Source organism: Argiope bruennichi, chromosome X2 (genome assembly GCF_947563725.1).
Source record: "Argiope bruennichi chromosome X2, qqArgBrue1.1, whole genome shotgun sequence".
Lineage (NCBI taxonomy): Eukaryota > Metazoa > Arthropoda > Arachnida > Araneae > Araneidae > Argiope > Argiope bruennichi.
The window spans coordinates 85,137,736-85,162,911 of NC_079163.1; the positions used below are offsets into that span (position 1 = coordinate 85,137,736).

General features: G+C 28.6%; 1 protein-coding gene across 1 annotated transcript in view; it reads right to left on the reverse strand.

The window, feature by feature from the left end:
• LOC129961060 (chromosome-associated kinesin KIF4-like) overlaps positions 1-25,176 on the reverse strand; it is a 73,756-nt gene that overhangs the window by 17,128 nt on the left and 31,452 nt on the right. Inside the window, exons 12-19 of the mRNA XM_056074869.1 lie at positions 22,520-22,608; positions 18,589-18,733; positions 16,141-16,425; positions 14,172-14,309; positions 9,488-9,587; positions 9,311-9,390; positions 4,139-4,342; positions 3,139-3,231 (exon numbers count right to left, since the gene is read on the reverse strand). Coding sequence (XP_055930844.1) covers positions 3,139-3,231; positions 4,139-4,342; positions 9,311-9,390; positions 9,488-9,587; positions 14,172-14,309; positions 16,141-16,425; positions 18,589-18,733; positions 22,520-22,608 — 1,134 coding nt within the window. The remainder of the gene's footprint in view (positions 1-3,138; positions 3,232-4,138; positions 4,343-9,310; positions 9,391-9,487; positions 9,588-14,171; positions 14,310-16,140; positions 16,426-18,588; positions 18,734-22,519; positions 22,609-25,176) is intronic.

The following is a 25,176-nucleotide window of genomic DNA, read 5'->3' on the forward strand; positions in this document are numbered from 1 at the left end:
AACAACATTTACTTGCCCGCGAACATTAAGACTGACAGATGGTCAATTCGTTAACGGACTTCGTCAAAATTTTGAAATGAATCGATGGATGCTAAAAATATAAGCCAATTTGACTGATGCAGCCGTTTGCGTTTTGAAGTTATTATGTTCACTTGTACACATAATTCCGAAACATGTTATTCGGAAATTTGAAGCATGGAGATTGTACATGGAGAAACATGGGAGATCTTAAGTTCGAAATTTTTGGCGGTTACAATTCTTTCTCTTTAAATAGTCGTGTACAAAAAGAATTTTATTGGTTGTTGAATTGTTGGTATTTTTTGGCAAAAGTAACAAATAACTTGCAGTAACTTTTTTAGCATCTAAAGCATTTTGCTTAGTTTTTATTTTATGAAGCCTTGACTCATTTAGTGTATTCACTTTTGAAAGTTCATAATGAATGAAATACACATTTTCCGGTATATAGTTAATAAGTTCTATACTTTCGAGCAAAAATTAATTGCAGTAAAAATATTTTGATAATTCACTAATGGCGAATCACTAACCCGTGTTGAAATATACAGTACACTCCCTAATGTGACGGAAGGGTAGGCCGGATAACAAAAAAGCCGGTTAGGCCGGAGTGCTATGAATTCATTTCGTTGCCCACCAATACCAGAAGACAAAGATTTTACACCAAAATTCACTTTTATAATATGCATTTTCTCACTTCTTATTGAGTACATTAGCCCTCCATTTATCTCAAGCCACATAGAATGTGAACACGGCCACTTTCGGTTAATCATAGAAGCCACTGCCGGTAACGTTTCGAGTTAAAATAGAAGGTTCTGTACTCATAGTTTATATACGTTTATACAGAGGGTCTCAAAAACCTTGCCCGCGGCTTTTATTCCTTAAATATTGATCATAGATAGGGCACATTTTACTCATTGTGGAATTTTTTTGTACGGGGTCCATATAAAAATTTAAATTTTGTATTTTTTAAAGTTTAATTCCCTGAAAATTTTAATCGATTTCATAACATTTTGCACCTTTTTTTTACGCAACTTTGTAATTTACAATATAAGTCTGGGATCAACATTTAAGTAATAAAAGCCGCGGTCAAGGTTTTTGAGGCACCCTGTATACTGCACTGCACGTTTCAAGAATTTTTAGGATTAAAAAAAAGTCAGTTAAAGGGTATAAACTGTTCGCATTTTAACATAAATTCTGTAATGCCAAACTTAAATGCAGGACACATAAACAAAACATTAACGTAAATCGTAGGCCTAGTTCTTACGAAAATTGACTCAAACTGATTTTATTTTTCATTGGTAAAGGATACACAGATATGAAAAAATAACCCTAAGATAAGAGTCAAAACTTACAATTTTTAGTTTTTGGGAAACTAGGCCGGATAGTACGAAAACCGGATAGTCGCAAACCGGATACTTGGGATATACTGTAATTAACAAATGCTCTACAAACTAGTAATTGGATGCAGAAAACATTGACTCGCTGTTAAAAACCAACCTTAGTGGTTTTATTTGAATACATAAAATTATCCATAAAAAGTAAGGATTTCCCTCCTGTCTAAACAAGCAAAAGGAGGTAAAAGAAGAGTCAAGTAAATATATTTTCCCCCTATTCTATCAGTATTCTCCTAAATTGAGAGCCCTTTTCCACTGGCTTCCAGATTCATTAAAATCTGTTAAACATTGAACGATCCGACAAAGAAAATATAGCATATAATCGGACATATCCCTCGTGGTGAAATGGGATTTTTTTTTTCCCTCCATTAGAAGCAAAATATAAGCACCTGGATTTAAAAAACACTTTCAAGCTCTTATAAAAGGACCATAAAAAACAAGCAGTTTTTAAGGACTATTCACCTTGATGCTGATATATAACTGTTATAACTTTTTTTCCAAATACATTTGAATTAAATTAGAAAGCTTGGATATCACATCTAATTAAAACAAAAATCTTCAGTAAAACCGACAAGAAATTGTATAAAATGAAATCAGAAAATTAATTCATAATAATCATATTCATGCAGTTTCCAACTGCAAGCTGATTATGAGCAACAGATATATGCCACTAGCTTAAAATATAATTGTTCCGCAAATTCGCAATTATAAATGTAAAACTGAAGAGACTAAGAAATATTTTGAATTATTGTTTAGAGTTTATATGGATTTTTGAAAGACATTACAACAATCTTTTAGTATATTTTTGGTTCCTTAAAAAAACACTTCAAGTCTTTCTAATACATTCTGAATCTAGATAATCAAAAGAGCATTATTAATAATATACCACCAGATTTAAAAAAGTGGACTGATTGGAATCGATAAAAACTGATAAATTAAAGGTATAGTACAGTAAAGTCTTGATGATAATGAAATCACTAAATTTCTGGACACTAAATGATTATGTAGATTAATATATTGCTTTGAAGCAGTTGAGGAGTAGTGAAGAATATATTTAATAATTCTGCATGAAGATCAGATGATGTGAATTGTACATGCATTTCTGCTAGTTTTCATGCCAGATTTAATATTCACAAGGCTTTTATAAACCGCATACATTTGGTAGAAAATGACCTCAAATATGTGATCCTCCCACATCAAAGTTCTTAGTTTTTAGATAGGCATTTTTCTGGATGTTATGCACATTTTGAACGGGATATTTTTCCCAAATATGTAGACAACAATAAAACATACAATACAATACTTTAACAACATACATACAACAATTAATTACATTTTTTTTCCATATAAAGCAACACTTTTATTGATATGCTGCTTAAAGATGCATTTTATCTCAAAGTAATTTATTATTTGTATTATTAATCCAATAGTTATGAAAAGTTTAATCCTATTCAGTTTTTCTTCCTTCAATAAACAAAATTATTCTTCATGCTGTGTGGTTTTAAAAACCATATAACAGCTGAACAAAACCAAATTTTTTTTCGTTATTTTATTCTTAAAAATAATCAAATCAATTTTTCTTTTGGTGATACTTACCTCGCCAACTTAACATGGTTATTTACTATCAAACTACACTTCATAGCCCAGCATATTGAGTTCTCACTACATGCAAGCATAGAAATATATACAGGAATATATTTTTTAACAGTTAGGGAAAAACATCAATTACCTGAGCTTCAACCCGTTCCATTAAAGCTGGATCAGCTTCAGAGCCTACAGCAGATTTTATAGCTACTTGAAATTCTGCGAGCAAGTGCATTATCTAAGAAAAGGTTTGAAAATTAATTAAAATACATAAAAAAATGGCTATTTAAAAATAAAACAATGACTGTATTCTATAGACTTGCACATTATTATCAGTCATGGCAGCTGTAATGTTTTATTTGTAAAAATGGATTTGTCACTGCAAGTTAAAACATGCATATGTAATTTTGATTAAACCTACAATTTTGTGTAAAAACTTAAATCATCATAAAAAATAATTTTATTTTAATATCGTTTTCAAAAAATATTTAAAAACATTTTTTATGGATAATTAATCTTTAAAATTTTTTTGAATAGTTCGAGAAATATGTATACAATATTTGTCTTCATTTTACAAGATTTTCAAACTTATGGAAAAATTCTGCATTTATTAAATAATAAATAGAATGGCAGTATGCGAATAGTAGCTATGTGATTAAATCACATACCAGTAAAGGATCCAACAGAATATTTTTTCATACATGATACCTTAACAAATATGAAGCTATTCATAATTATGCCCTATTTATTAAAATTTTGTTATTTTTAAAAAGTAATATATAAAATACATAAAAGAATATATCTGTAAAGGATTTACTGAAATTTAGCTCCCTCCTTTTAGACTACCCCTACTTTCTTCAATGTTTAAATCTTGCAGTCAATTAATGTTTGTTGTCATTTGATTTCTGGAGAATATGCTGGCTGGAGAAAACAATATCGGTAAATTACTTTTGACAAAAAAAAAAAAAAAAAAAAAGAAAGTGATATATATATATATATACATATACAAATTATAATTTAATTTGATTTAAAGCCATACAAAAAGTTATGAACTCTTTTCTCCTGGAAATAAAAAATTATGTTAATTAAGCCCTGGTGTTTTAAAAACACTGAAAAAATATATATTAGATAATAAATTAACTAACCTTAATATCATATTCATACTTTAGTGCTGCTTTTTCCTGTTCCTGTTCAAGCTTGTTTGAGTCAATTTTTTTATTTAACTTTTCAATATCATGTTCCAAGGAACTGATTTTTTCTGCATGAAGGGCCTCATTGGACTGTTCTTTCTTTAATTGTTCTTGATAGTTTACTTGCAGAATTTCCGTTTCCACTGCTTCAGATACACACTATAAATAAAAATACATCATAATAATTGAACATGAATATAAACTAACATAAAAGAAATAACATCAAGATTTTTGAAGATAGGAAAATAAATGACATAATGCAATTTCTAAATACAACACAGATTTTATAAAATGTTTTTATATATTTCATGGAAAAGTAAATTCTTTCTCTCTTACCCACATTTTTCTGAGCCAGAACTTTTAAAAAGTCTTTCTCAAAGGGAAAGTACAATTTTAAATTCTTTAATTATTACAGAGTTGCCACTCAAACCTCAAAAAAAATAAAAATATTATCTGTGTTTTTCTTCTATGTATATGCAATAGAAGATTCCATCTTATTTATAATGGGATAGCAATACTCCATAGTGCCGATAAGTTTAAAAAACAAGGTTTTTCAAAAAATATCGATTTAAACAAGATGCAGTTTTTTAAAAAGTAAAATTTTTGGATAGGCATTCAATTATTTTTATAGCATTCTTCACAAAACTAAAACATTCAACTAAAATGCCTCTTTTTTTCAGTTTCAGTACCTCCACTAGCAATCAAGTAACGTGCAGTCATTATTTCAACATCAGTATATTCCCCAACCCCTCAGTCTTTTAAAATCATCATGCTCCATCAAAAATAAATTTCTAATGTTTCCTTCTTTGATTATGTTTTTTTTTTTTGACAATGTTTCTCATTAATTGTTTAAGTCATATCACTGACTCTTCGACCCGCCCGAAGGAACACTGATTAAATAACTGAATGACCGGACCGTTGAAACAGCAACAATGGCGGGAACTGTGGTTGAGTCTTAAGGGCCATCACCGGCCACGGTACAACCCTTCCCCCTAAGTACGCTCCATCATCGATGGAAGGATCCTGACTCCCACCTTTTTGTGTACCCTCCAGGGTGGCGAGAACCAACCACAATGTCGGAGGATTCTCCGGTGCGCTCCCAGGGGGTCATTAATAGTTTGACAAAAATGAAAAGATTCTCATTTAAGAAAGGAACTATTGGTTCAGATATCTGAATTTTTTAAAGAAAAAGCTGATAAACATTAGCAATACAAGACAAGCTAACTTTAGTCACAATCAATTTATTCTAACAAGCATTTATAATTTATCATTCGTGGCAGATCCAGGAAAAGTTTTTTTTTTTTTTTTTTTTTTTTAATTGAAATCTATGTATTTCTTTATGTTGTCGAAAACTTTTAGAATACTTTCGCAAACACTGATATTTTCTACCCAAAGGAAAGAACAAAACGTCAATGACAATTCAGTAGACCCAGCAACTTCCAGGAAATCGGCGGGTCTAGCTGGACTATCTTTATATATTCTATACATATATTCTATATATTTATATATTAGATTAACATACGCTTTTCATTCAGTAGATTTATATTCATACTGAAACGCTTAAGAGATTCTGTGTAGTCCACAAGAACTAAAATTTTACAGTCATTTTCGCACGCAAGTTCTTCTTGGATAAGTTAAAAAATTTCTAATTTACATTTGATCTATCCACGTTAATTTCAAAAGTGTAAATCCAAACTTGGTATAACTTCTTTAAAATTCTCAAACAATTCTATAGCACCTATAGGTGGACGCACTGGTATGCGTCAAAAGTATGGAATTTCGATATCACGTGAAGACTATTGATTGATTCATACCAATATCTTACAATAAGATCCATTGCTACTTTTGTGAGATGCGATTCAAAATTTCGTCAAAGCCTATTGCAATTTCTTTATTGTTTAAATATTTCTAAAATGATTGTTGAAAAAACGGAGCTAATCCATAACAAACACTGTACGAAATTTTCATACAATCTATAGTACATTTTTTTGGCTATTTCACTATCAGTGAACATATGTGGAAATATTTCCGATATACCATTGAAAGTATTAAAGGACGAATGTGACGCAACAAGTTTTAATGCTCATAAAAGTTCAGCGTAAAATGATTTTTTTTAAAATTATAAAGTTAGGAGTCTGGTTATTTTCAGACATCAAATTTGACGTTTTCGGACTCGGCATATCATATTCTCCTATATTCCATTTCGATACAAAGTCCAACATCAGTTACGAGCTTTCTAAACTTGCAAGAAATTTTTTATGTTTTCCTTATTTGACATGACTAATATGTGCTTGTTTACCCATATTACTTAAGATTATTATCTTACAAAGCGAACAGTACACAGCAAACAGATTTTTGGAACTTGTCAAACCCTTTCAGCAAAATTATGATTGATTTTTTTTTTTATTCGTCCAACTTGTATTAAATACGGATTTTTAGTAGATCATTGTTTTTAAAAAAAATTCTCTAATCTAATCTGAACTAGCTCATATTTTCTCAAATGATAAACAAACCATTCCATAAACTCACGTATGAGTGACTAAATACCATCGCGATGTTTCCGCAAATCGAATGTTGCTATTCCCGCCAGAGAAATTTATTCTATTCTCTTATGCAGTTATGGCTGTCTTGCATATCCTCATTAGCTGCAATCCAGGAATCTCATGGGAAAACGACTGTCTCTGAAATCAAAATTAAACCTCATTTATATAGAAAAAAGGGGGACTGAGTAGAAAGGAGATGAATTTCCGCCATCGAACGTTGTTTCTTTTCTGGTACAGTGACTACGATCTTTTATTCTCGCAATGTTCAGTACCGGCATTTTTTAGACGGAAAATAAAGGGAACTTGAAATTCCCTGTATTTTCGCCGATTGTATGGAAATTTTTGAATATACCTGCATTTTTCCTGTTTTTTAGATAATTTTTTAAATGCCCTGTATTTTTTTGGTTCTTCCGGTGCCGTGGCAACCCTGTACTATCATTATTAATCTGAATATTATCCTGGCAATATTCACAGAAATTTGTCTTTGAATTCAATTTGAAAAGTACATTACTTATTAGACAGAAATAAAACCTCATATTCCATTTCTTCCTAAAAAAGAAGGATTCATTTTATTGAATTCTTCGATAAATGCAAAATATTAAATACATATTTAAATAGTATTAATAAATGAAAATAGATTTCTTTTCCTAAGCGAACAATTTTATTTTATAGTAAATAATGGAAACGGGTTTAGAAAGCGAAGCAGGAGAAATTTCTAGACATATTTTGCTTACTTTTATAGAAATGAGACAAGCCAACATCTTATACCTGTTTATGGTGCAGAGTCTGGTGCAATGTTCAAGGAAAAGGCACAATTAATTATTTTTAAATACAATTAGCAGATTATCGAAATAAAAGACAGAAATTCAACATACTTTTTAGTGTATTTTCTTAAAGCCAGCGCCAAACCATGCATCGAAAATCTTCTAACGGTGCACGCTTAGTAATTTGTAGCATCATGTAGTGGAAATGAATTCGATTTCTGAGTTTCCAATGAGTAGAATAATTGCAATAGAAAACATTCCGTTGTTCAAAAGAAGACTTGAACACTCGAAGCAAGTAATTAGTTTATATTCGCACTCGAGTAATTTCGACGTCATTAAAAAGTCATTTTTTAAATTTTACCTTTTTTTTTTACATTCTTTTACTACACTTATAGTCTTAATTACTTTATTTCGTTAAGGAGGTCTTTTATCAATTGAATATTATTTGCGAGGTCATCATCAGCTGATAAGAAAAATAAGCAGCAAAGTTCGGATTTCAGTTTCTAATATTCCTATTTTAATACTAATCAATATTGGTAAATTAATATTTGCAGTTTTAATTCACTATTTCCATTAAAATTCATCACTAATCATTTTGTTCTATCCATATATATCGTTTAAAAAGGAGTAATAAAATGATTTTTGAAATTATCAAGCTATAAAAAAATATCCAATTCTTTAGATTTTATAATACCTACATCCCTACAACAGAAATATCTTAAAGGAAGTGTGGAAGAATATTTCACAGGAAATATTCAGTGGGGGTACTAAAAAAGAAGAAAGAAAAATTCACGGCCACTTCAGAAGTTTATGACACTGCTGTGGCATCAACAACAGCAGTTTTTCCCACCATCAAAAGTATTACATAAATAGCCAAATGTTCAATCAAATATTTGCCACGAAGAGTAAACAAAACGTTCGTCTCTGCATCTAAGAAATCACTTGAATTAAATGTTTGTCACAGGGTTTGAAGTTTTGCGCGGGTTGGACTCAAAAGGAAGTCCGTTCTTGATGAACAACAATAATTTATTTTGTCTGCTTTAGTCTTTATAAATGTTTAGTCTTAAACTATCAAATGAATAACAAGATCATGCATGTGGATAAATTAATAATTTTAATGACTACTAAATAGCAGAAAAATGACAAAACTGCATTTACTGGCATTGAATGGCTTTCAAAAAATTATTTCTGTTGCCTTTTCTGAGTTAATATAAATCTATTTTACAAATATGCATGTGCATGATTGCTTAAAAAGAATTTTTTTAATGCAACTGCAAAATCAAATTGATTTATGCAAAAATAATAATGCAAATAATTTATGCAAAAAGGCTTTTGTAATAAAACATATAACAAAATAGTAGATATACCCTGTAGCAACAAGAACAATGTCCAGAAGAAAAGAATCTTGAAGCTTAAATGCTCCATTAATCCATCAAACATCAGCAACAATTTAGGTGGAGTATTGTGTTAGATAATTGTTAAAATCAATGCTTACTTAAAAATTTTTGTATTACGGAAAAATTTCGTTCAAATAAGTCGTGCATGCAAATATAATAATTATTTTTCTTTTTCTGATAAGCTTTCTATCAATCAAATTATTTATAAGGCACACTGAATTGAATCTGAAAATATAATATGCATTTTCAGTATATAAAATAATAGAACAGTTTATAAAAAAATATAAGTCATACTATTACTCAAATATATTAGAGAATGGATACTCATAAATAACAAGAAAATGGTTTTGCATTAATTTTCTTTCACTCCTTTTCGGTCAATATTTGTAGCTTTAAATATGGATATACAAATTTTGAGCTTACTTTTTTAAATAAAGTTTCTATAGCAGCTTTGGCTTGGCCCATAGAATTTAATGACCCCAAAATAGGGCAAGTCTTGCCATCTGAAAATAATTAAAACATAATAAACGAATGTAAATGTAAGATTAAATGTAAATATTTATAAAATACTATGACTAAGGCATGGTAAATATTGCATACTTTCAGCTTTAACAGATTCCTTGATTTCGGCAATTCGTTTATCTATTATTTCAACTAAAGCTTTCTGTGAATTGATATCTGGCCCATTAGTGCTAGTAGCCTACAAGCATGAAACAAAAATTAATACAACTTATAATTTAAAACTAGTAATAAATACATATATAATATTTTTAAAAACTTTGAATATATATATATATATATATATTTAGAAAAATTATTTTATACGAAACAAATACAATTGTTTTCGATAAGTAGTAATCTTTAAAAGCTTCCTGCAACATTTCAAATGCTTTTCCAGCAAAACTTTCATTGAAAAAACAAAATTAAATGCATGTTCATTACTTCATAATATTCGTCATTTCGGAAAATCAACAGAAGGAAATTTTTTTATCCGAGTTAAAAAAAGCCAAATTATTTCCAAATGATGAAATTAAATAAATTTCTGACTTGCTAAATGTTGAGAAAAGTTTGTGGACGATGTATAATATATGTGTACTTTAAATGAAGCATTCTAGATTTTTTTTTATAGTAGTACAAGGTAATATGTGTTATAAATACTCAGAGTTTACTCTTTTATTTTCGCAATCATTGGCCGTAGACATATACTTCCAATCATAAAAACTTTTCAAATGAGGTGAACATTCATTTTATAGTATTTTTGAAAGAAAAATATATATAAAAAATACAAAATCCAACCAACCAACTTTTTATACTATCCTTCGTTGCCTACAATTACATTTAGTAAAAGTTTACACGCGTCCTAATGAATATAATACAAAAAGTGCGATTTCTATGGGCCAAAAAATTGACAGAGACATTTTATCTTAAAATTTGAGTTGTTTTGGTTTATAAGAATTTCGATGTTAGTTTGACATATTCTACCTATATAACTCAATCTAAATGGAATCGACACAATGAAAATGAAAAATGTTCAGGAAAGATAGGATAAATGGCATCGGAATACAAACAATCATTGAGGTTATAATGTGGAACTGCAGGATTATGTAAATAGTACTGCTGGCACAGTTAAACCAAGTCAGTTCCAATTTTGAACTGAAATATCCTTGTCAATTTTTATTTAACAAAAGTCAAACTTTTGTGTTATATATTTTGTAATTTTTACTACTAAAAATACCACAAAATAAATGTTTACCTCATTTGAAAAGTATCTGTAGATGGAAATATATGTTTATGACTGATGATTGTGGAAACAAAAGCTGGATAAAGATAGCATTTTCATTCTAACTATTTATTTCACAGGTACACAATTTTCAATCTTAAATTATCTACTAGTAGCTAAATTTAATATATATATATATTTATCTGCAAAACCAAATTTCTTCAGGGTGATAAATTACCAAAATTTTATGACCTATGAAAGAGATGCATAGCGTATTCCATTTGGACAATCTTCAATATTTGGTATATGGTTAAGATTCTTAAGACTTGAACAATGCAACCTTGGCATATTTTTCAAGAAAAAATGGCTTTTTATTGGTAAAATTTGTAACTAATAATTTTTCAGACACCATCGTTTTGTAAATCTCATTTCATAGATGTCATGATAACACAATAATTATATATTTGATATAAATAATAACTGAATGAAGAAATGAACATCAACAAATAATGATCTCTAAATAAAAAAATTATATGAATATATATATAGGCATGTATCAATCGTTTTGTAAATCTCATTTCACAGATATCATGATAACACAATAATTATCCCTTTGCGGTCGTTTTAAATTTGGACGTAGGTGTCGTACTGGTCGGAATTAATTTCCGCTGAACGAGCAATGTTACATAGTATGCAAGATTGTGAAGGAAAAACACAATTTATTCATTCTTTTGTTGTAAATCAATCATTCTTTTGTTCAATATTGTAAATATATGTTTTAATGCAATGTTTTATTGCAAAAATTATAGTTTATAATTCCCCATCGTGTGTTATCTTTCAAAACAGTCTCCAATGTGAAGTCCTAGTTTTCGATGACAAGTGTCGCAAAAATAATTCGTTTGGCGACTTCCGCCTTGATTTTTCTGTTGGAACAGACAGCACAATCTGTACTCGTGACGTCTTGACAGTGCCGCAATATATGCAATCTGCCATTAAATCTTACTTCTCTATCTAAGGACAATGGTCTTTCTGATTCGACGATGCTCCACGTTATCACTTGCAAAATCAGAGTCCGTGTTCAAATTGTCAAAATAGGATTTGTCATCGATAGTTTCAGTTTCACACTACACTTCTTTCAGTATTTTTTTTGTTGCCATTTTGGAATATTATTTTTGAAATATCTTAAAAGGCGAGAATGCCAAATTACACTAAAAAGAATTTGTAGCATACTACTTCGAATTTCAGGAAGCATCTCCAAAGACTGTTGATTTCTTTACGTTCGAGATGCAACTGACTCGCTACGGCGTCTTGCATGACGAGTCAGAGGCGGCTCTATTAACATTAGGATTCGTTATCACGAAGTGGTAGATGCACTGCATTGGTTCGTGAATAAGTTCCTTAGCCCTTTCTGTTCTTTCATAGAAAGTGTAAATTGATATATCCTAAAGAAGATTAAGATACGACGAATACAATATAAGTTTAGCATGTTTCTTTGCTGTGGTGGCTGAGAGCAGACATACGACCGCAAAGGGTTAAATATTTGACATAAATAATAATTCCATGAAGAAATGAACATCAACAAATAATGCTCTCTTAATAATAAAAGATCACATGAATGTATATAGGAACAACAGCAAGTCAAAGACTTTCGAATCTGCCAGATTAAAAAATTATTCATTGAGAAGAGCCAAAATGCATTTCACAACTTTTTGCCGACAAATATTTTTAAACTTTTCAGTGACATCTGCACATGCTTGTACCCTTTTTGAGAAATTCTTAAATGATTTCCTTAAGAACTAAAATACATACAAACACATACGTATATATTTTAAATTAGTGTATGCTACTTTATTTTAAAATAATTTTATCTTATTTCTTGATCTAAATCCCTGTTTTTTATTTAATTATTACCAACAGGCGTTCTAAAATCACTTCTTTCTGTTTCCACGAGCGAAGGGATAAAAAATCCCTGACGCCTATACAGGCGTGTCAAAGATACCCAAGATTCCCTTCTATAAATCGACATGTATCAAAGAAATCCCTATCACAATTCCGTCATAAAACCACCAAAAGGAAAAATTCTGCCATTTTCGCACTTGTCTTTTAGAGCGAACGTACGCATCGCTCATTTGTTCCTGTATAAAAATTATGCCTCCTGGGGTAAAAGAAATTGAAAGTCATTCAAAAAGTATCTTGCTTTCAAATACGAATCTGCCAAAATTATATTATAGATATGCCTCAGATTCCCCCTGAGCATTAAAAAAAAAATGTAATTTTTGAAAGGTACTGGGATTTAATTATCTATTTCCTCCCATCCTTTATTTTATAAGAATATTATAGCTACTTTATTTTGTAAGAAAAATATAGCGATTCAATGCCGTTAAAATAATTTTTTCTAAAATTCTCATATATTCAATCAATACCTTTTAAGATTAAAATATGTGAGCAGTAATTTCAAATCAAGTTTTTACAATTACAATAAGTAATTAAATAATGCATATGAATAGAAAAAAAAATATGAGAAAATGCAATTTTAATTCAATGTCAATTATTCAACACTTTAGATTTATAAGCAAATTAACTGTTTATATAATTCACAAATTAGCCTTTAATGTCTTAGGTAATATTATCCAACTCTGCTGATACACTCGAATAGTCGTTATAGTCAATATTTAGTATGTAAGGAAAAAAGTCTATGCTAAAACAATTTGACAAGAATCCTTAAAAAAAAAAAATAATCATCTTATATTGCAACAAGCTTTTTTAATGGCTAATTTCAATAAATTGAATTGAACTTATATTGCATGACATAAAAATAAAATTCAGTACTAATTTGGAATACCAAAAAACACTAATATTCTTTTTATAATTATAAAAAAAGAATTTCAATGAAAAATGTTCATAAACAAGTATAAAGAGAGCAATCTCAGGTTATTTCCATTTATATCAAAGGTTCTTCATAACCTTCTAATGAAGTCAATAGATCCAATGTTAGGCACACCTTTCACATTTTATTATAGTAATTTCAAAAGCTGCACCTGAATTAAGAATAAGAAGATGCTAGAAAAGATGTCAGTGAAATACAAATGAATAATAACTGAGATTTGTTTACAGCGAGATTCAACATCAGATTAATATTTTTAATCTGCCTTTTTTAAGATAAGAAAGATTCTGTTGAAATGCACTACAGTGAAGTGCATAAATTAATACACATAGTACACAATTCAACACACAGAATAAAATTTTCAAAGTAAACATAAAATAAAATACAAATTTTCACAAACCTCTTAAAAAAAGCAAGTTTTATTTTATTTCCAGAGTTGTATATGAAGCGGGGTATAAATAAGAACAAATATTAATCAATACTGATAAATATTAATCAATATTTCTAAAATAAAACACATATATAATAAAAGTTGTATTGATATTTACAGAAAAAATAATAAACAATCGCTATTCAATTTTTAACTTTTACTGTTATAAAAAATGAAATATGATGCTAACATATTTTAATGCATTTATTACTACTAACTAATGGGTAAATTCTATAACTTTACTACATACCTCTGCATCAGACTCTGAAAGTTCCTCCATACTTTTAATCTGCTGCTTCAGAGATTCCGATTCTTTTTCTAAAGTTTCACACTGACGTTTAGCCAATTCTTCATTAATTTTATTTTTTAATTCTTCAATAATCCATTCCTAAAACAAGCATGACACTGTATTGCATATAAAAGCAAATTACTTTTGTTCACACTTTTCAATAGAAATAATGTTTTTAATATCTTTTAGCACACATAAAATAAAAAATAATACCAGTAGTTGCAAGTAAATAGAATTCAGAAGAAGCTCTTAAAGACACAAAATTAAGAGAGCACAGAAGGGCTTGAACAACATTTAATCATATTTGTTAATTTTGTTATGCAACAGTAGAATAAAAACATGAATATTGTGCTTCTATTTCACAGTATTACCCTAACTAATCTATTTTTTAAAGAGTTTGAATATCAAACACTATGAAAAATCTACAATCAATTATTTCTAAAATTAAATGGCTTTTCTTGTTGCTAAAATTAAATATAGAATTTCCATCTAGACTAAATGTTTGTAGAATTTGTATTTGTCATGATGCATATAAAACTTATTAACGAAACGGAACGAAAATTTAGAATTAAGGGAAGGGAAAAAAATTATACTGTCTATGAACTGATTAAAACATTTGTAATAAAATAATTAACGATAATGCAGATATATCTATAAGAATGGACTCTTGCAAAGCTTTACAGACCCCTTACGTTCCAATGCACTCGCATAATAACAGAAGATATCATTTCTATACTAAAGAATGAAAACAAAATATAAAAGATTAAGCAGCAGGTGTTTTGACAAATAATGTTTATATGTATATTATTTTGGTACAGTGATGGCAGATCATAGCAGGCATGCATACTGCTAAGACTAAAAAGAAAATTGCCAACTTTTTGGCTTTTCAAAAAGGCAAACAGATGCAAATAAATTACTCTCCATGTTTCAAACACTTATGACATATTGAGATTGCCGTTTAATAATTACTCAATTTATAACTTTTCCTTTTATCATTGTCCTCTAAAAATTGAAACAAACAATTCTGATAAAATATTTCTAAAAATCTATCTACAGTTGTCATTACATAAATGATGTTTTAAATGTATGCTTTCTACATACATATATGCATTAAGTGATGCATTTGTGAAAGAGCTACTCACTTCAAAATAAAGGCGATTTCTCCTACTCTTGTATACTAACAAACTGCTAACAGCATGTACTATATGTCAGCATATAACTAAAATACTAAGAATAACTGAAACACTTTTAAGAGTATGGATTTGATTGGAGGAATATAAATATAGCGCAACTAACAAAACTAAATTTTACAAAAAAAAAAAAAAAAAAAATCTTAGAAGGATATTGATTTTTTTCTTTACATATATTCTGTCAAAAAATGTATACATATTTGTTTAATAAATATAAAATATTTACTTAATGAAACTCACATATTTTGTAACCTTCAAAGTAAACTATGTGTATTATAATACACAGAAGCTCCGATTAATCTAATAACTGCAATGTGTTTTATATGCATATTCTGCTATAACTTTCAGATTCATCAAAAAATTTTATTTAATGGTTTCAATTGATTTAAAACATCTTCCACGACATATTAATTTGAATTTGAATGGGGAGGGGGTCACTTGGCATATAAGTAAGGAATATGATGCTTAATAAATTACATCTATTGAATCTTTTCATAAAAATTGGTGCTGATCTTTCTGTCTTTACCACAAAAAATTCATTTATATTTGGAAAATATTTTAAAACTTCTGGAATTTTTTAAATATAGAATTTATGAATTCATAAAAAGGTTTAAATCCTTTAAAATACAATTTTTCAAACGGTTAATAAAATGCTCTTTAAAATTGCCATTGCAGTTGGTATTGATTATTAAAAAGTGGGATGTTTCAAATATCAACAATGAAAATTTAAATAAACGTACCTCTATATTTTCTTGGGGAATAGATGTTCTTGATTTAATGACTCCATTTTTGGCATTTTTTTTCATCTCCCTGTTTTTAGCAGAAGTAACTCGATCAATTTTCTGTTTTAAAACATTCACTTCTCTTTCAAACTTATTTTTCATTTTCACAAGCTCATGTTCTTTACGTCTTCCTTCTCGCACTAATTTTGCAACTTCCCTTTCTTTTTCTCGCTGTTTTTGTAAATATTTATTGCAGTCTTGTTTCATCTGTTTCACCAACTGTACCTTGGCTCTTTTCAAGTCCTATAGTATGTAATTTATTAGAAGAAATGAATAAATATTCTACAATACTGACAAAAGATACTTCCATATAGGTGCTTTGTGTAGAAAAGTATGAACAAATAACAGTAAACTCAAAGTAAAATATACACAAAAAATTAAAAGGAATATAACGATTAAATATTTTTAACCCATTCAAGACAGATTGCACACTATGTGTGCAATTTATCTTGAATGGGTTCAAGGAGAATTAATTGTATTTTTATTTCTGCATTAATATTTGAGTAAAAGGAAAAAAACAGAAATAATACCTTAAAACCATGCATATGATCTTTTAAAATAACTAAAAGTAATTTTAAAATTCAAAAAGATAAATGGTGACAAAATATATAAAATTGAATTTAGAGATCATAAACCATAAATAACTCTCTTTAAAAATGGACAAATATGGCTATTTATTTATGTATCGTGCATGAGTTCATCAATATACAACTTATTTATGTAAATGATAACATAATTGAAAAGTATGGAAACTGCAAATTACAGTAGGTTATGCACCTATCATGAAAGAAAAGACTGCATGCCAGGTGATTCCTGATCATCATAAAATACACACAAAATTTAATAAGATAGAGTGCACATAAATCAACAAATATTCAGTACGGAAAAGACGAAGAATAATATATTCACATTATAAATACACAACACTAAAGCCAACTTTTAGTAGAACGCATCTTATATCTACACAGAAATAAATATGAAAAATGGTTGTTCAAATTAGTTCTGCCTTTGAAGTTCCACTAAAAGACAGAATTCGGCATTAGAACTATCAAGTACATTTGCTATTTTGTCCTAAGATTATGAAATATCGTTTTATTTTCTATGCCCCGACGTCGGCAAGACAGCTGTCATCTTCAAAATCTCAGATATGTATCTGCTCATGTGCTCATTCTTTGAATACAAATATCCAAAGACGAAAGTGTAACATCACTAAGTTGCTAAACAGAATAACTAGATTACACTAACAAAGACTCCTTTTTCAGACACATCCTCAAGTTTTAGAAATGGAAAATTTCAATTAAAATAAAAACCATTGTAACTATACCAACTCTCTTTAAGATCTCTATTTAAATCTTACAAGGCGTAGAGCTTTCTTTCTATAGTTTATGATGAATCAAAAGTCCTTTCTGGAGACTCCAAAGTTTACAATTAAATGAATCACTTCTTTATTAAAAATCTACATATCTTATTTTTCAATCAATGACTCAAAGATTATTATTCAGTTTGAGAACAGCTAATTAGTATACATTAAAATTGCCATTATTTTGTGATTTACTTGTTTCTTCAGTAAGCATATGATGTTGCAAAAAGTTATGTGGTTCAGAGCTTCCAGTTTTGTTAATTGCAATTCCCAAGTAAATTATCAATTAAAATAAAAAAATGTATAGCAATTTCTTTACAACACTAACATCAAATTTAAAAAAGACCGAGAAAGTTAATTCACAGTAAATTGCTTTATCAGCTTGTCAATCAACGCAATGCATTATTCAAAATTGTTGATTCAGACTTCCGAGTGCAAAAAAGTTACATCTATTAATATTAAGAAAATCTTCTCTGAAGATTGTGATATTCATTTATGATCTGCAATAAGTTTCATAATAGCAATTTAAAATAGAATTATGCTTTGCTGAAAAACATAAGTTTCATTGAATCTCAAGCCTTTTATTCACTGTGTTGAATACTTCTTTTTAAACACTTATAAGTAATGGGCTTAAATCATCAATTCCTCTAAATGTGTAACAATCTGCAAGATTTATTCTTTATTCTGTTTATATAATTCAAACCTCATTCAAATAATAATAATTTACTATGCAGTGGTTATTATAGAGTGTTTTCCTATTCATTTCTAGGTCTATTGTAGAATTTAGTATTTTCATCATAAAAAATGGTAAAGTTTTAAAATTGCATTAAATTAGATTGACACATTTAAATACAATTTTGTATGACTGCCACAGACTCATATAAATTGTAAAACATACCAGCTGCTAGCTAAATGTGGCTAATTATTTATTAATGAACACAAAAAAAGGGGGGGTAAATAAAAAAAGAAAACAGAAGTTTTGCTACTATTTCAATAGGAAAATGAAAATCATGAGAAGTATTTGAAAACAAAATAAAACATATTACATTTATTTCTTTTAAGAGCTGATTGATTTTAGCCTGATTCTCTTCTTTAGCTTGAAGCACAACTTTCTTTCTCCGTAACTCCATCTGTAAAGTAGAAATCTGTTTCTCATAATTTTCAATTTTTTGCTGGCTTTCAGTCCGAACTCTAAAAGAGAGAGAGAGAGAAAATCGCATTATTGAAAATTAATATTGACAGTTTTTTTAAAACTTCTATGGTTGAGTACAGGAAAAAGTATATATGAATAAAGACAAAAGTTCATGCAAGTTATAGTTTTACTTTCAAGGCTAATTTCGTCTTTTAAAAAATTAATATGTATAAATAATTTATGCCAAGATTATTATAATGCCACATTTAGGCATTTATCAATTCACACGAATAGATGTTAGTGACTTTATTTTTTCGTCAGATTTGGTTTTTAAAACCAATTAATTTTGAAAATGTCAAAGAATTTAAATTTAATAAATTGTTATTAAAAGCATTAAAAAATTTACATAAAAAAATTGCTTAATTTATAAATACTGCACATCAGATCTTAAGCAAATTGTCTAAGATTTTTCCAATACTTCTCGAGATTCCCAAGTACAATGCATACTTGAAATACTCCTATAATGTTACTTTTTGAAGTAAAATAGTTTTAAGAATAACAAATTTAAACTTACACATATTATTTGTTTAATAGATAATATAAATGATTTGAAAAGTATAGCAAAGTATATTTTATTCACGACCTTTATGAAATGATACAGACATCTAGCTTATTAATTACATGGCTTTTTACGAAATAAACTGGGCCTTCCAATTTAAAAATCTTATGTTTACATCATATTTAATAGGGTTATAAAATGTTTGCAATAATACCGCTACATTAATTTATTCTAATGAAAAAGAGTAACTTAACATATTTATAGCTATTAAGTTATTTCTGAAAATGCTATATTTTCTAAATATCAATATTTATGGAATTCTTATGGCTTTATGGCAATTATGGCTTTATTACAAAATAAAATGTTCATGAAACAACATTTTTCACATTTGACTCATAAATCAATTATATAAAAAACAGGGTGTGAAGTGAGAAACTGCTGCAAAAATTAAGTAATTTAAGTACTTCTTAAGCACTTAAGCCAAAAAAAATGACTTTTTTTTGTGTTATAATAATGCATAGTTTTTATTTAAAAGATTTAATTAATTTTAAATGCTTTTTGTTTAAATTTTAATATTTATTTCTGTATTTACACAATGTCTTCTATTATAAAATTATGCCTTTCTGGATTTGACAAAAACATAGAAATGATCATAAAAATGAAAAACATATCAATACCAAAAGATTAGGTTAATTTTTATAAGATTAATAATAAAGATCTGTGATATTTCTTAAATTTAATAAGTTACCAATTCATTTAAATAGATACATCATATCTGATAATGTTGATAGTGATGTAGAAGCACAACATGACCAAAAATTTTGTATTTGATTTTTATATTAGCAACAACAACTAAGATTCAAAATGGCTGAGATGGAAAGAGTAAATTTCTTCCTGCACTAACTCATTCTATTTAGCAATTTTATTTGTAATCTTATAAAGCTAAAAATTAAAGTATTCCTATAGCTATCATCATATGACTGGCAAAACTGTCATGAAATTGATGATAGAACAATGCTATGCCCCAAATGAGTTTTTTTTAGATAATTTTTAATAGAAAATAATAGCAGCGTTCACAACTGATCAGACTAAAAAGAAATCATCTTATCGCTTCAAACTTCTTTAGTAAAGTCCTTTTTTGAACGTTTAACGTTCTAAAAATTCTATAAAACCCCGCTTTTTAATCAAAAAAACAAAAAATTTTACTTTAAAAAAATTAATTTTAGGAAAAAATGAAAATGCTTTAGCAAGTCCTAGTTTTCATAAATATTAAAAGCAATTCATAAAGTGAAAAAAATCAGTTCCATAATTCGAAGCAAAATGAAAATAAATTAGTGGAGATGTCTCTCCACAACTTTCTCGCATACTGCCAGAAAATGCCTAGCATGGTATTGGCGTACAATAGTTACGAAATATTAACCTTAGGCGTGAATAAAACATTTTTACTATCGTGTGATCCTTAGCAAGTGTTGAAAGTAACCCAAAAGTGAATTTTGGTTTTAGACGCATTCTTTCCAATATATTAAAACAAAATTTTGACTCAAAAACTACACCTGGAGTCAAAAAATTACCTATCACATTTGATAAATTTAAATCACCGCATTTTTGAGTCATGACGTTTAAATGTTTCATGAAGTAATGACAGACAGATGGTCAATTCTTTGTTGAATTTCGTTTAAAATTTGGTAGATGTCTATATTACAAATGTTAAATCTGTGAAAACGTTGAATATATGCTTATCATGCATAACTTAAATAAATTCTTCAACATCTAAAACATTAAAAATTGAAGTTTGAACGTTTTTCGATTCGCAATAAGCATGGCACAGTACATAATTCATACTGCCCACTTCGGATAAATGGCAATGCTCATTTTTAAAGAAAAAGGTAGCAAAAAGAAAAGAAAAAAAAAAAAGAAGAAGAAGCAGAAAGAAAGGAATTGTTAAGCGTTATCTAAATATGTGCTATAATTCCTGGATCTCTTCTTCGAATTTTTCCCTTTTGTTCCTTTTCTCTTTTTGTACGTTCGGTAAACAAGCTTTCACAAGCATGAATTTCGAATTATAATATTCAACTTATGGGGAAACAAAACAAAACGAAAAGCTTTCTTCACTCTTCAAGAGAAAACTAAGCACTTTTTAAGGACAATTTAATGTGCTTAAAAGTGGTTTTTAAATTTAAGCCCTTTTCATGACGCTATGAACCCTGAAAAGAAAAACAGCTACAATATCAAAGCAAACAGTTTTATCCATTGAAAACAAAGGAAATGCCAAAATTTTTAAAGTAAAAACAGCAAAATTTTAATAAATTTACAGTATAAGTCAAAGACTGTAATACAAGATATTATACTTTTTATTAAAAATAAATCATTAAATGCTTTCAAAAAGATTTAGTTTTGGAACAAAAATATATATCAGTTTTTCTTCAAATCTCATGTTTTAATCAATAAAAAAGAAAAAAAAAAAAAAAAAGTTGACATTCAACCACAAAAAAGCCTCAGAATTCCGGAATATGTTACAATGATTAATCAGTAAAAATCTTAAACGTTAGTATTTTAAGTATAAAATTCTTTTATGTACTTGATAGTTACAAAAATTTCCTTAAGTAGCAAAAATATTTTTTACATATTAAGTTACAAATACAGTAGACTCCCGATTATCCGCGGGCGGGCTATCCGCGCCTGCCACACAGTTTTTTTTTTTTTTTTTTTTTTTTGTTGTTGTTGTTGTTTTGACTGATTTTTTCAAAAAGGTGTAGTTTTACAGTTATGCTTTTGTAATTACATAATACATTACAGTATTAAAACAGTACATATGTATTAATTTTTCTGTGCATCCTTGACGCCTCTCGTAAGTACAAAGCACTTTTCTGTTTTCATTAACAAAATGCATTTTAGGTTAGTTTTGAGTGATATACTAAAATATTAAGCGTTAGTTAAACATTTCCTGCTGTTTATTTTACGTTTTATTGTACATAAAACGATTTATCAAAGTTGGAATGACTGTTTTCTCTTTTGCTATACCCGTTTTTAGCTTTTTCAGATTATCCGCGATTTTTGTTATCCGCGGCGGCCGCGCCACCCAATTCCGCGGATAATCGGGAGTGTACTGTACACCGAAAACAAAATTTCAGAGTGATAAACCTAAAAATAAGATTTCAAAGTAAATATAATTTCATATTTTTCAAAAATTATTTTGTTTCATATATTTTTATGTTTGAAAAGCTTAAAAATATTTCAACTATAAATTACAATGCAAAATTAATAGATATAAAATTTAAAAACATACCTTTCTTCCGCGACTTTCATATGTTCTTGCAGCTTATTTTTCTCTTGAACTAACTCTTGGATTTGGTTGATCAAAGTATTTATGTAATCCTAAATTTAAAAAAAACAAAAACAAAATACTTGCATCTCTATAATAATATACTAATAATAGATGAATTAAATCAAACATACTTATTAAATTTATTCCTAATACAGAAGAGTCTAGTTACATTCCATTACCAACATTCCATTCTAACCAAAAGTTCTGAATTTTAAAAACCATTAAAAAAATTCCTCTCGGCACGCTGGAAATCAAAGTTAGATTCCTTTTCATCTAAGTTACGATTTCCAAATTCCTTTCAATTCTTAGACAAAACCTCAAGGGAAATTGTCTTCTGAAAACATTCTCACACACCCTCCGATTAACTTCTTCACCTCTCCCCACATACAATTGTGGAACTTGGATAAGGCCACGAATGCCTTTAATGGTATTTACTGCCATGTAAAGCAGTTATTAATTGCAGATTTAGTGATAGTTACAAAAGTACAAATCTTTGATATGCATTTAACATTATTATTGAATCTATTACTAGAATACAAATTTTGAACACCTTTTTGCAGATCGAAGCACACCACAATTTGACACGGAACTATAATTGCAGTTATAACGAATAACAATGATTTAAGTCAATGTATTTATGAATTATCGTGTTTATGTGCAAGAGAAAATACAGGTCGACAGATATTCAACCACTTGACAGATTTGGTTCAAATTTTAATATGAATCTCAATTTCAAATGCAAACCCGTGTACCAAATTTTATTTATATTACTCTTTGCGTTTTGTAATTATTAAGTCTATTTTTATTCAAACAACTGGAAAGGCAGACTTTCTCTGAACAGAATTTGCTCAATATTTCATAGAAAAATACAAATTTGTTGAAAAGAGCATTATGAAATATCATTTGTCTACCTTAAAACTTTTTTTAATTATCTTTGTCACAGACAACAATGAAGCCAAAAAATATGTTTTTCAGACTCAGGGATGTCCGAAACGAAAAGTTTCATCAAAATCTCTAGTTGATGATGATTACAATTTGAATTTTTTGATAATTACAATATCTTCTCTATACTTCGTTTACGATGAAGTAAAAATAAAATATACTTATAGAAGCAACCAAAGGTAATGCTTACAAGTACAAATGTTATAAAAATAATATACAAATCTAGGCTTGTTATAAAGTTATTTTTGAAAAGCTTTGAAGTTTTTAACAAGTGCCAAACGTTTGTATTAGTCAGCAGGAACTGAAAGTTGATCTCTGCATTTTAAACTTATTCGAAGAAATTAAATATTGTTCTTTCAATTAAATGCAAACAATAACGTTTTATGGCAGAAAGTGCGAATTTATCGTTTGATCTTTCATTTATATTGGAGGGAACAAAATCTGCATTTCTTAATTAATATTGGAATTCAGATCTTATTGTTGCGCAATTAAATATTTCAATTAGAACTATTGATTAGTGAAAAAGGAAATTTATCATCAGGTTTTTAAAAAATATACTCCTTGACCACTATTATATTTATTATTAACTGGATGCCATTCACGAACTTTAAGCGTAACCCCATGTCATTGGCGAACATATTCAATACACTTACGTCACATCTTTGCCGATTTTTTTTTTTTTTTGGCAATTTATTGCTATTAGTCGGTTAATAAAAGTACCCATACTGTTCAGCAACGGATTGTAAAACCCTCCGCGCTTTTGCGCGTGCGTTAGGGTGGGTTTAATCCGTCAAAATAGGGGTGAAAGAAAAGATGAAAGGAGGAGATGTTTACATTTACTAGTATCTAATAGGGGAAATCCAAGGTCAAAGGGAATACCGGAAATGCACTCATCGTTCAGCGTCTCACCCCTTAATGAGATGGAGTCGTCGAAATGTGGTCGTCTCAGAATCCGTTGATGAAAAGTACTTAGGTTAAAGCCATAATGATCGTCTTTTATTTTTACAGTGTTTTTTAATACAATATACTCTCAGTAATGCGGCAGACGTTAAAGCAAAGGACCGTCAAATTAACAGAAGATAACAAGATTAATTAATATATATAAGAACTAAAAAACACAGCTTTTGGAAATTTTTCTTTATTTTAAATTAATTAGATTTATTCAAGCTTTTAATCTTTGCTCCATGTGCATTTAAACAATTTCTAATAAAGGAAATGAAATAAAAGTTTTATTTCATTTTTATACAAAACTGGCAAAATAAATTGTTGATGTGAGAAACAATCAAAATTACGGGTTGAAAATCATTTTTTAGCCCCTAACTTCCAAGATGTTGCAATTATCAAAAAAGTTTAAATACAAAAGTTGTTCGTCTTAATGAGGCGCTAATTAGATTTATTTCTTTATTTTCAGTATTAAGGAAGTTATAGTGAAATGAAAATATCACCCCTTCACCATTTCCAACCCCTTTGAGTTTGATGGCCCATTTACGAACTCATTCGAGGTTTTTACATTTCTTACAACATATTCAAAATTCGTTAAAATCCAAGCAAAATTACTAAAGTTATCATGTTTTCTAAAGTTTTGGACAAAGTGCTGTTTTGGATTCTAGGAACCATGATCTGTGAAGTAGAAATTTTCCCGGAGTCTTGTCATGAGAAGCACTGCAATAGGTAGT